This window comes from Rattus rattus, chromosome 1 (genome assembly GCF_011064425.1).
Source record: "Rattus rattus isolate New Zealand chromosome 1, Rrattus_CSIRO_v1, whole genome shotgun sequence".
NCBI lineage: Eukaryota > Metazoa > Chordata > Mammalia > Rodentia > Muridae > Rattus > Rattus rattus.
This window is the reverse complement of record NC_046154.1, coordinates 46,599,208-46,612,621: the sequence shown is the minus strand read 5'-3', so window position 1 is coordinate 46,612,621 and position 13,414 is coordinate 46,599,208. Positions and strand designations below refer to the sequence as shown.

Genomic DNA, 13,414 nt, shown 5'->3' with positions numbered 1-13,414 from the left:
CAGCCCAAGCCGGCCTCTAGCCTACAGTCCTTCTGCTCTGCCTCTGAGCGATGTTAAACGATGGTAAGTTTGCTATACTTATCTATTTAGCATGGGGCATGAGTGTACATGATGCACACAGGGGATCAGAGAACTCGTGAGAGCCAGGTCTCTCCTTCTACCATGAGGAACTGAACTCAGGCTTGGCACAAGCACCTTTACCTGCTGAGTCATCTCAATGTCCCACAAGTCAGTGACTTAAAAAAAAAAAGTTTCTGCAAATTATCTGAGAATTCTAATCTTCACATAACGTTGATTTAGAGGAAAATGCTATAAAAGATTTCCCTTTGTGAAAGAGCCTTAATTTTTCATTAATTAAAGAACATCTTGCTCCAAAGTTGATTAAAACAAGGTTAAAAAGAGCCCAGTGTATTGGCACATGCCGTTAGTCCCTGCATTCAGGAGGCAGAGGCAGGCCTGGTCTACATAGCAAGTTCCAAGACAGCAAGAGCTACACACATTTGACTCGTACATTTGAGTCTTACTCCCAAACAAAAAAAAAAAAAAAAAAAAAAACTTAAAAAAGAACTCAAGGGGTTGGGGATTTAGCTCAGTGGTAGAGCGCTTGCCTAGGAAGCGCAAGGCCCTGGGTTCGGTCCCCAGCTCCAAGAAAAAAAAAAAAAAACTCAAAATTTTCTATAAAGTAAGCTCAAAGTCAAGTGTTTACCATTAATGAAATATTTATGATTTGCCACAAAATAAATTTTGAAACTGAAAACTATAAATATATTCCCTCTAAGCCCCCTAGACAGGGCTTCTCTGTGCAGCCCAGGCTGTCCTAGAACTCTCTCTGTAGACCAGGCTGGCCTCTAACTCAGAGGTCCGTCTGCCTCTGCCTCCTGAGTGCTGGGATGAAACTGTGCCAGCACTCACTAAGCTACAATTCTGTTTTTGAGGCTGGATCATACTGTGTTGCCCAGTCTCACTTTAAACTTGGGACTCACCTAAGTCCTCAGGTGATCCTCCTGCTTCAGCCTCCCTGGTAGTTGGGAATATAGGGGTATAGCCCAAGATGGTGCAGAAGTAGGGGTCTCCCTGGCCCAGCTCTGTCCCCTTAGGGTCACAAGCACAAGCTACCACACTGCTGGCATATTTCTTACTTGTCATTGGTCTGACTGTCATCTAGGCTGTGTCCTACAGAGGCACCCTGGCAGCACAGGATAAGAAATTGCATTCAGTTTTACATAATTAATTTTTTTTTAAAGTAGAGTGGAAAGGCGGGAAGAAATTCTTTCTTAGGCTATTAGTTATCAGTGTTGAGTCGTCAGGGTTAAGTCTTGGAAACAAACAACTGCATGGACCAGGGTGCCACACGCACCATGCAGAGTCCATGGAATTCTGGTAACACAGCTGTGAAGAGCCTAAAACCCAATGCAAACTTCTCTACCATACTCTTATTCCTATCACTGGTGGGTTCTGCATCATTGCTAAAACGAACACTTTGAGTTAACACTGAAAATTAAAACTGGGTCAACACACAGCAAATGACAAGGAGTAAACATCCAATATCCACGAGATAAACAAAATCATCTGAAATCACTACACAGGGTTTAAGAAGGAAAATAGTTTGCAAACCTCTCTGGATGCAGTCTCTGAGCAGATCTCACCCAAACAGTCTCTCCACATAAATATGTAGATAAAACTAGAAGAGTCCACGTCAGCTGAGAGTAGACACTGAATGTATGCCTTTAGCTTATTGACACTGTTTAAAACCCAATTAAAGTCCCATAATAACCAATTAATGAAAGTGCGCCATTGGTGAGGAAACAGACTGAAAATTACCGTTACAAAATGGCTCATTTCGGTTACCTCTTCTCCCCCTTTCAACTTTGAGTATGGTTATACATTGTTCTGGGCTCCCAGGAGGAGGAAGATGCATTTTAAAACATAAAACACCAAGCCAAGCCTGGCTTGGTGAACCCATAATCCCAACACTCAGAGGACTGAGGCCAACATGGAATATATGTCAAGATTCTGTCTTGAAAAAGGCAGAAAATAGCTGGGGAGAGTGGCCGTGACCATAACCACGGCATAGCATGGAGAGGCAAACAGAGTACAGTCATCCTCGGATACATGGTGAGCTTGAGACCAGCTTGGGCTACAGAGGATCCCATCTCTAATAACAAAGCCAAAAGCTAAGCTAAGTTTACTGTTTCTATATTTTTTACCAGCATGGACCAAAGGGGGAACCCATGGCCAGAGAGCACCAAAGACAGACCGGCCTTATCCTAACACGCCTTCAATTTCAAACAAGCACAACAAGCGACTAAGAAGCTTAGCAGGTGGTGCGCTTGGCCGACACAGGCAGGATGGTGGAGAGTTTTAAGTTAGCTCTGATTCCACAAGACAAAGCAAAAAGTCACAACGAGTAAGACAAAAACTGACCAGAGAGCAGCCTAAAAGGACCCATGAGTAAGAAAAACGTCATTAACTGCATTTTTAAGATTGATGTGAGGTTTTGTTTTATTTTTGTTCGGTTGGTTGGCTTTTTGAGACAAGGTCTCACTACATAGCCCTGACCTAGAATTCTATAGACCAGACCTTGAACTCACAGAGATCTGACTGCCTCCGCCTCCCAAGTACTGAATTAAAGGCATGCACCATCGAGCATGGTTGGTTGGTAGTTTTAAACATGGACCTTTGGTTCTTTAGAAACAAAAAATATAGAAGCAAACTCCCAAGATAGTTTCTTTCATCCTCACTCTGGGTAAGCCAGAGTACCCTTCCTGCCTAGGTTAACAATAATTATGATCAACTCTTCAACTTGATGGTCTAATAGGAATTTTTAAATCCTCAGGTAAGATCAATAGCCACTGTGTCCACCCCCCCACTACTTCTTGATTTATGGCTTTATTGATAACTTAAAAAGAGACCATTAAATATCATCGTCTCTTTTTTCTGATAGTAGGAGCTGAACTCAGGGTGACTCACTTCAGTAATGAGCTGAGTAGCACTCTCAACCCAGAAGGAAAACAAACTCCAGAGTACAAAGACCACGGCAAAACATACTCAGTACACAAAACCCAGATACTTTGATTTGCTATATTTTGCTTTATTCGACTCCAGTCTTACAAAGTCTAATAATTCTGCTTCCTCTGTGGGAGGTTGCTGGGGACTGAACCTGGGTCCTTGTGCATGTATTTCTTTCAGCAGATCCAAGTCTTGCTATTCCTGGCCCATTGGCTTATGTCTGAACACTGATGAGTTCAACAGGGCCATTCGGGTCAGTCTGAACTATGCTGAAAGCACACGGCAAAGCCGATGGCTCTGAAGTACCAACCAATTACAAATGGGAGGCTGAGGAGGATGGCTGGGTTTGTAATCTATAAACACACACATGCATTTACTACACTTTACCCATATTCAGGACTGTTGAAAATTCCAGAACCACCCCAGAGCTGGGCAGTGGGTGGTGCACACCTTTAATCCTAGCATTTTGGAAACAAAAACTTGTTCCAGGGCGGCCAAGACTACATACACAGAGAAACCCTGTCTCGAAAAACAAAAACAAACAAAACAAAAAGAGAACCATCCCACAGCCCGTGCCTGGGACCCTCGCACTTACTGAGGACTGTCTGAATATAGCTGGATGAGATCAACACAGACTACAGCCTTGGAGGGTCTACACATAGTGAGGCTCTATCTGAAAAGCAAAACACCACCATCCAACGGACAAAGTAACACCACAGAGGCACTAACATCTTGATTTACTTGAGATCCAGTCACTTTGAGTTTAGGGATTTTTTGCTTTTTGTTTAAGTTATTTTTTTTTTATTTTTTTTATTTTTTTGCAATCCAGTCCTGACTGGCCTGGAAAATATAAATTGAATTGGTTTTGAGCCTTCATGCATCAGGTTATCTGGAACCACTCCGCAGTCCTTTTGACCATTTCTTGTTCTGCTTCTCCAGATAGGATATCAGGTGACCAATGCTGGTTCTGAATTTACTATGTGGCTGTTGACACTGGGATTACAGGTGTACACCACCACCTGACTTTATTTCTCTGAAACTTTGTAATGGCAAGGTTTGCAATAGCCTGTAAGAACATGTATTTTTGTTGCAACACTTGAAGCCAAAGTCCTCAAATATTTCTGAAGTGTACTGTATAGGAAACACCACCAATTTGCTAGCTACTACAGACTGTATCGTACTGTCAGAATTTTGTCTTAGATATTAAAATTGAGGGAGAAATATCAACAAAAAGCAAAAACTACTCCATTGAAAGAATTTTTCTCTGAAATGTGTTTAACTATGAAAAATGCATCTTTTTGTGGTAGAGGCTGCTGAGACAAGCACCACTAGGTAGCCCAGGCTAGCCTCAAAATGACAATCTTGTCTCTCCAGTGGTAGATCATGGGTTTGAGCAACCATATCAGGTAAAAATATATTTTATAGCTTTCAAAACTCCTTGAACCAATGAAGTAAGAAATAAATCATGGTTTAATATGGCTTTTGATAAACTCTACGTGTCTGTTTTCTTTCAGTTTGATTCAGTATTCACCCCTATGAGGGGAGTCTGAAACACTCAAGTCCAAGGAGTGTGACAGTAGTGTGAGACATGGGTCTACACGTTGACAGCATGCTGCAATGAGTTGTAGCTTACTCTTGTAGCCCAGGCTGGCTTAGAACTCATGTTCCCTTGAGTTCCCCTCACCTTTGTTCTCCAAACACTAGGGTGCAGGTGCGCGCCCAGATGCACAGCTTAAGCTAGCTCCTTCCCAAACTCAAATAGTCCTGACTTACTTTAAAACTCTACTGAAAACCTTTTAGACATGTATGAATGTGGTCAGAAGAGATTTCAGACTAAACCTATTTACAGAACAAGGTGTGAGTGTCCTTGTTTGTTTTGAGATGGGGTCTTGCTATCAAGTCCATGCTGACCCTGAAAGCCACCTGCTTTTTAGTGTTCTGAATTAAGGGCGAGTGCCACCAAGACTGCCTTAAAATAAAAACCTTTTGTTATGTGAGAAAGGGTCTCCCCATATAGCCCAGGCTGGCTTGCAACTTTGTGGCCTAGCTTACCTCCAGCTGTAATTCCTACTGTCTCACCCTTGTCATTACTGGATTATAGGTCTGACTTATTCCCAACTTAAAATTATAGTGGAAATTAAGTGTTAGTAATTTGCTGCCTCCCAGGTTCATAGGATGATAACTGATTCTTCATATATCAATTATCTTGAAGGAAAGGCAACTGCCTAAAAAAATAATCCATCAGAACATTCCCATTTATCCAGTCGACTACACATTTAGCCATCTAGCAGCTGCCCACTCTTCTCTTGCACCTTTTTCTAACGTGAACACATAATGGAGAGACACTACCTGTCATTCTCTAACACAGACTGGCCTCAGACTCACAGCACTCCTCCTGCTTAGTTTCCTGAGTGGTAAGATTGCAGGCATAGGCCACTTATGCCTGACAGATACACATATTTGAACAGAAGGAACAGTTACCTTTTTGTTGTGTGTGGTGCTGGATATGGAATTCATACATTCTCAGAACATGCTCTACCGCTGAGCCACACCCCAACTCAAGTTTAAATTTTTGCAACAAATTTTCTGTTGTCAACTGTATTTTAACTAAGCAAATTAACTCCAAGAACAGTCTCTATCCCACTGAATGAGAATGACTTTGGGAAAGAAGGGATAGCAATGGTCTGTGCTTCCAGTCTTCATCATGGAAAACAGCTTCTGCTCCCGCCCACCTTAGCAGAGGGACACCAGGAGAACCTTACCCATTTTCAGAGCAACTCCACAAAAGCACTTCCTAATTCCTTTTTGACTCTGTCCTTCTTTCATAGTCTTTCTTTCTTTTATATTCCTTTGACTGCCATTCAGGCTCCTGACAGCAAGAAGCTTCTAGAAACACAACAGCTTCCACTCACACAAAGAAGGGCATCTTGTGAAAGACACACAGAGAATGGGGGCATTTTTACAGGAGCAATATAAAATATCATGGAGGCGGAGCTGAAGTCAAGTCAGCCTTGCTCACCTGCAAGGGAAGTCTGAGTAGGAGTGCGTGCAGCTTATCATGAAACTGTAGAATCTCAAGCACAGGTTAGGTTCAAACACTGAAAGATTTCCTAAGAGACAATATTGAAGGAAGACCTTTCTTGCCTCATAAGTTAAAAATCACAAAACAAATCAGACTGTTCACATGGGCAGTACTGTACATTACCAATTCCAAAGGATCACAGACTCTTACCACACACACCCCACCCCGCCCCCAAACACCAGAGAGCACGCTATTCCAAATGAACCCACCACAAAAATGCTGTTTGTTCGTACCCAACTATCTATGGCTATCAATTCAGTCGGGCCTGGGGCTGCTTTTTACAGGGAGGGGGCCTTCCATGGCGCACAATGTGTTTCTCTAAACTGTCCAGAATGGCTACAGCAATCTGCTGGACATAGGGATCTGTCTGCTCATGCTCTTTGATGTTGTACAAATGCTGTAGTCCTCCTTCTTCAATCAGCATGCTGCAATACCTTGAAGCTGAAAGAAAACAAGAGAAATGTTTTAAAGTCATCCCACAAACAAAACAAGTTCTTCAGAGCTTAAAACAATAAAAAACACATCAAAAGTAGTGCACGAAGCAAATTCACATCTTAAGACCCTGCCTCCACAAAACCAAACAAGCCTCACAAATCAGATGTCTCTGATCATCTCCACTTTATCCCCTTTAATTCAGGAATCTTCTTAAAAGTTAACTTATGTGTATGAGTATTTTATATATGTATATCTATGTTCCCCTTGCATGGGTATTTTATATATGTCTATGTATACATGTCTATGTCTGTGTATGGGTATTTTATATATGTCTATGTACATATGTCTATGTCTGTGTATGGGTATTTTATATATGTGTGTCTATGTTCCCCTTGTGTGCCAGAGCACAGAAAAGGGGCTGGAGATTTAGATGGCTGAGCCTGAAGTCTAATCCTAGAACATAAAAAGGCAGGGCCATATGGGACAGAGAAAAGAAAGTCCTAGGAAGTCCCTGGACAGCCAACCTACTCAAAACAGCAACTCCTGGTTCGGTGAGAATAAGGCAGAAGGCAATGGACTCCTCTGGGCTTCAAATGTGTATGCATGTGTCCACAAAGCCATACATACACCACATATACACTAAAAAGTAAACATTCTTAAAAATCAGTGCAGACAGTCATGGTACACGTCTTTAAGCCTAGCATTTGGGAGGGAGAGGCAAGCGGATCTCTGCCAGTTCAAGACTAGCCTGATCTACCCAGTGAGACACAAAACAATGCAATATATACTTAAAAATGACTTTCTGGATCCAGATAATGGTGGCACATGCAGAGCTGGCAAATCTCTGAGTTCCGGGCCAGCTTGGTCTACAGAGTGAGTTCCAAGACAGCCAGGACTACACAGAAAAACCTTGTTTCAAAAAATAAAAACAGAACAACAACAACAACAACAAAACCCAACCAAGCAAGCAAGCAAAGGCCTTCTGGAGGCTGAGGGATGGATGGTTCAGCAGCACAGAGCACCACACATGGTGGCTCGCCACTCTCTAACTGCAGTTCTAGGGGATCTGAGAGCAGGTAAGTGGTGTACAAACAGATATGCAGGCAAACCCCATACCACAGACTCTGCAGAGCTGATGGCCAACTGAGCTACAGAGTGAGCTCTACACCAGCTTGCCAGAACTACACAGGAACACTCAACAATCTTTCACTCCCCCCAAAATGACTTGGTATAAAGGAGAATTTAATTTGAACCATAGTTCTATTTTTGGTACATACGGTTCTTGCTGCAGACATGTTGCATGGCCCAAACTGCCCACAGCTGGACTCCAGGAGTTGTAAAACAGCCAAGTAGTGGAAAGAATGGATTAAAGGACCTAAAGGTTCAAAAGAATCAAAGTCACATTTTATACAAAGTATCATTTTCTAGGTAGTGACTCCTACAACTTTATGAAAATATATGCCATTTCTAGACTGATAAGGAGCAACACACAGCTTTACTTTGTCATGCCTATTTCAGAAAGGGCTGCACTGAGAAACTCCATGGTACACCAGAGGTATGCAAGACTGTATTAGGGGAGGGGAGTGTGCATCTTTCAAAAGCTTTTCTTTTTCTTTTTTTGGTCTTCCCAACTTAAATATTCGAAAAAAGGTGCATTTTAAAATCAGTCAGGGGGGGCTGGAGAGATGGCTCAGTGGTTAAGAGCGCTGACTGCTCTTCCGGAGGTCCTGAGTTCAATTCCCAGCAACCACATGGTGGCTCACAACCATCTGTAATGAGATCTGAGGCCCTCTTCTGGTGTGTCTGAAGACAGCTATTTATAATAGATAAATAAATCTTTTTAAAAAAATCAGGGGGTTGGGGATTTGGCTCAGTGGTAGAGCGCTGCCTAGCAAACCCATAAGGCCCTGGGTTGGTCCCCAGCTCAAAAAAAAAAAAAAGAAACAAAAACAAAAAAAACAAAAAAAAATCAGTCAGAAGAAGCTTGTGGTATGCACCTCTAATTGGGAAACAGAGGCAGATGGATCTGTGAGTTGAGCCTGGTGAGTTCCAGGATGCCAGGGTGATGTAGAGAGCCCCTGACATAAAAGGGGGAATGGGGAGGCAGAAAAAGTAAAGGTTACCATATATTAATAAAGTAACCATTCACCAAGGAAACAGAAGAATCATAAACAAATATGCACAGGCACTGGGGCTGTGAGCTCCAGAAACAGCACAGCTGAGCCACACATGACCAAGAGATCTTAAAGGTCAGAGAAAAACAGGCAAGCCCCACAGCGGTACCTCTCTTAAAAAGTCAATTATCTAGCATATAGAGAATCCATAGCATCCATACCATTCCCACCCACAAAGGACAGGTATGTGACTGAGAAATAAATTTCCCTTGATTAAAAAAAAAAAAAAAAAAAAGTCAATTATCACTGTGCTGTGTGTGTGAGTACAAGTATGTAAGCCCACACCCCACAGCAAGCATTCAGAGCCCAGAGGACAACTCTTGGGAGCCAGTTCTCTCCTTCCACTGTAGGTGGAGGACATCTAACTCAGATGATCAGGTGATCAGGTAAGCTCTTTTACCCACTGAACCACCCCCCCCCCGACCTGTCTCTGCCTCTTGAGGACCACCATACAGAGATGAGCCACCACACTGGGCCTTAAGACTTGCTCGCTTTAAAGACCTCGGTTTGTAAAGTAGAAAATTGAAGACAGTGATAAACAGTAGAACACCATGGCAAAAGTATTGGATATGCCTGTTTGTCTGTATTGGTCTGAACAAACAGGGGTTTAAAAACTGTGACGAGGGTCTGGAGCGATGACGCAGCAGTTACGAGCACTGGCCACCTTCCAGAGGATCCAGGCCAGATTCCCAACATCCACATGGTGGCTCACAACCATTTGCAACTCCAATTCCAGAGGATCCAATGGCCTCTGAGGGCCATGCATGCAACACAGTGCACAGTGATACAATCAGGCAAAACACCATAGATGTAAAACTAAAATGAAATCTCAAAAAAACTAAAGAAATCAAAAACATACCAGGATATAAGAAGTGGGCAATAAAAGTAAGTATAATAAAATCATGCGGCACTGGGAATATTAAGACAGTAAGGTGCCTGTCTGGTCATCTAATTGTCATAGGACTTAGCCTGCCAGAGTGCCTGTGTTGTTGTTGTTGTTGTTTGGGGGGAGGTAGGATGGGAGTTAAGTGACAGAGTCTCATGTATCCCAGGCTGACCCCAAGCTTGCTGTGTAGCCCAGGATGACCTTCAACTTCTCATTTTCCTGCCTCTGCCGCCCGGCATGAGCATTACAGGCTTGGGCTGCCACATGCAGTTATGTGGTGATGGGGATCACAAGCCCAGGATTTTAGGAATGACACACTACACTCTGCCAGACATATAACTCCAGTCCTCTTGGTCATCTTTAAATTTAAAGAGCAGATATATTTCAGAGATATGCCTTCAATAACATGGAATGATGGGATAATTAATGAATAGTAGAAAATAAGTCAAAATATTTTTTTAAATCCACTTTGAGACAGGTTCTTGTCCTATAGTCCAGAATAGACTGGAACTTGACAGTTCTGCCTCAGCTTCCAGCTGGGACTATGAGCAGGCAGCACAACAAGCAACCACTTTACTTTACGGAGAGACAGTACTGTGAGACTGTACTGCAGAAGACGGTAAGAACAACGGCGAGATTCCTTAATCATGCTAATTACCTGTATGCTACCATCTCACACTCTGGAGTTGGCCATTTCAAAATAGCTGAGTGCTGGAAGACACAGACAGAGGACATGTTACAAGATTTATTTAACTATCGTTCCATTATAAAGCTTCCATACTTAACCATTACAAATGTAGTGGGCATCATTCCAGAAACCACCAAATGACTCTACCAAGTCATCAAGAAGAGAATTCCTCTGGCTTCGGCTCAAGGTCCATGCTTGTTCACCCCTGGATATTAAGTGGGCAATAATTCCAGCTGCAAAGTAACTGACTTCTACTTCAACACTGTGCAGGAGACTGCTGATGTGGTCTATAAAATCCTTCCACATTAGTTCAGAGTGCAGCTCCTGCACTTCCGCTATATTGTTCTGGAGAAAAAGAGGGCAGAAAAGTTAGTCTTCTGCGAAGGAGGCAGAACCACAGCAGTTCTCAGACACTATGCCACAAGCACTCACGTGCTCTCTGACACACATACAAGCTGGGCAGTTCACAATTAAAGTAACGGAATCGTGGTAACTTGAGGGACAAATGTCTCCCTTAGTCTTGGATGCTTGAATACCTGATGAACAACTAATGAAGCTGTCAGAAGGCTTAGGGAGTGTGGCCTTGCTGGAGAAGATGGTCAGTGGGAGCACATTTTAAGGTTTCAAAGCTTTGCACCATTCCAGCGCGTCCCTTCTGTGTCATGCTTCCAATTCAAGATGTGAATTCTCAACTCTGTCCCTGACGCCATCTTGCCACTGGCTGCCATTAAAGACTCTTAGGAGACTTTTTTTTTTTAATGTGAGTGCCTGAATCTACATCTATGCACCAGCTGCATAAAGTGCCTACAGAGCCAGACAAGGGCATCAGATCCCCTGGGGCTAGAGTTACAGATCCTTGTGATTCTCCATGTGAATATATCTGGAAGAGCAACCCAATACTATTAACCGCTGAGTAAATCACCATGCATCACAGGACTCAGCAAGTCTCCTCCTGTGTTCACCTCCCCGGTGCTGGCATCACGTGCTACCAGCACTTTCGTTTTTCTTTTTGTGGTTTTTCAAGACAGGGTTCCTCTGGGTAGGCTTCCCTGTCCTGAAACTTGTTCTGTAAACCAGGCTGGCCTCAAACTCAGAGATTCTCCTGCCTCTGCTCCCCAAGTGCTGGGATGAAACGTGTGAGCAACCATTGGCTGACGACACTCATTTTATACAGTTAAAGACCAACCAGGGCTTTATGCGTGTTAGGCAGACACTCGTCAACTGAGTTACATCTTCACAGTCTTGAGGGCCCAAGCAACAACCTCTAATGGACACACTCAGACAGAAAGTAATTATGGCTTACAATTTATCAGGAAAGGTTTATATCTTACCAAAAGTCCTAGAACTTTTTGTTGAATGGATGACTCGGTTGGGAAAGACTGCAAAAGAAAGAGAAATGTGTAACTATCTAAAGGAACAAATATAATAAAGAAATGGTTATAGAAACTGTCCAAACTGTTAGGTAAGTTTCCATTCTGACCTCTAGAACCCTCATGAAGAGTTCCAACCCCTGATTTTCAATGAAGTGTCTGCACGTCGTTGGGGACTCATCTGTAAGGTTCCAAAGTGCACTCAAAGTAAATTTCAACGTAGTGTCCACGGAATTCTGATTAGTTTTCTGCTTCACTATTTGAAGAAGTTGCTAAAAGGAAGGAAAAGGGAATTATGTTTTTTTTATTGAATTGTTATAATTTGAGATTACCAATAATCACAAACCCATGAGGACTAATTTCCTAGCTTAAAGCATCCCCTGCAATGGTTCTAAAAAATGTAAACTATACTTATATCTAGTGTCTATGTGAATCACATCCATGCCAGAGGTGTGCAGAGGTCTGAGAACGACTTACAGGAATTGGTTTTCTTTCCACTATGCAGGTCGTGGGGACTGAACTCAGGTCATGGTTGGCAGGAAGCACCGGTATTTTCTGAGCCATTTGCTTGATCCAGTTTGGTTTTGTATTATTTCTTTCTTTTTTTTTTTTTTTTGGTTCTTTTTTTTTGGAGCTGGGGACTGAACCCAGGGCCTTGCGCTTCCTAGGCAAGCGCTCTACCACTGAGCTAAATCCCCAACCCCTTGTATTGTTTCTTTTTTTTTTTTTTTCTTTTTTTTGGAGCTGGGGACCGAACCCAGGGCCTTACGCTTGCTAGGCAAGTGCTCTACCGCTGAGCTAAATCCCCAACCCCTTGTATTGTTTCTTAAGGCAGTGCTGCTATTGCAACCCAGGGCTAGTCAACCTGGCACAAGCTACGGTCACTTTGGAAGAGGGACCCTCAATTGAGAAGATTTGCCTGTAGGCAATTCTGTAGTGCATTTCCTCCATTAGTGACTGCAAAGGGACCCGCTGTGGATGGTGCTCCTACTGAACAGGTAATCCTAGGGATGTATAAGAAAGCAGCTGACCAAGTGTCCTCCATGGCCTCTGCATCAGTCCCTGGATTTCCTGGATGACAGACTACAAGCTGTAAAATGAAATAAACTTTCTTCTCCAAGTTGATCTTGGTCATGGTGCTTTACCATAGAAACAGAAACCTTAAGAGTAGCAAATGCTAGCCTCTAAGTCAAGATGTTTCTGCCTCAGCCAACAATCCCTTAGTTTGGACCTTCATTTTCCCTTCCTATCTATCCCTTAATTTTCTTTTTGCTTTTCTGTAAAGAATACTTGTTAGTTCATTGTATGGAGCACCAAACTGGACTCTATATAAGCAAAGTACTTGTTCTGTTCTTTGCCTCTCTTCCTCTCTGATTAGGGTTTCATGTTGCCTCAAACTCACTATACACCAAGGATGACTTTGAACATCTGTCCTTCAGTTTCCGCCTCCCAAGTGCTACAACTACAGGCACATGGGGTTTGCATGGTGCCAAGGATACAGGTGTTCTTCACTCACTGAGCTACAGCCCAGCCTTCTGCTTGCTCCTTTCCTTTTATTCCTTCGTGTGTGTGTGTGTGTGTGTGTGTGTGTGTGTGTGTGTGTGTGTGTGTGTATGTGTGTGTGTGTGCGCACACACACACACCCCAATGAATGTATGAAACACTGAGCTCCTTTGGTCAGAAGAGGACTTGCAGAAGCTGGTTCTCTTCTTCTACCATTAAAGATGAAGCTCAGCTTATTAGGTTTGGTGGCAGTTGCCTTTACTGCTG

At 42.9% G+C, this 13,414-nt stretch overlaps 1 protein-coding gene across 1 annotated transcript in view; it reads right to left on the bottom strand.

The window, feature by feature from the left end:
- Nucleotides 1-3,070: 3,070 nt before the first annotated feature.
- The window catches only part of Zyg11b (zyg-11 family member B, cell cycle regulator), a 51,642-nt gene continuing 41,298 nt past the window's right edge, over nucleotides 3,071-13,414 (bottom strand). The window contains exons 9-14 of the mRNA XM_032900749.1: nucleotides 11,755-11,916; nucleotides 11,606-11,653; nucleotides 10,422-10,619; nucleotides 10,245-10,297; nucleotides 7,804-7,901; nucleotides 3,071-6,532 (exon numbers count right to left, since the gene is read on the bottom strand). Coding sequence (XP_032756640.1) covers nucleotides 6,342-6,532; nucleotides 7,804-7,901; nucleotides 10,245-10,297; nucleotides 10,422-10,619; nucleotides 11,606-11,653; nucleotides 11,755-11,916 — 750 coding nt within the window. The 3' untranslated portion in view covers nucleotides 3,071-6,341. The remainder of the gene's footprint in view (nucleotides 6,533-7,803; nucleotides 7,902-10,244; nucleotides 10,298-10,421; nucleotides 10,620-11,605; nucleotides 11,654-11,754; nucleotides 11,917-13,414) is intronic.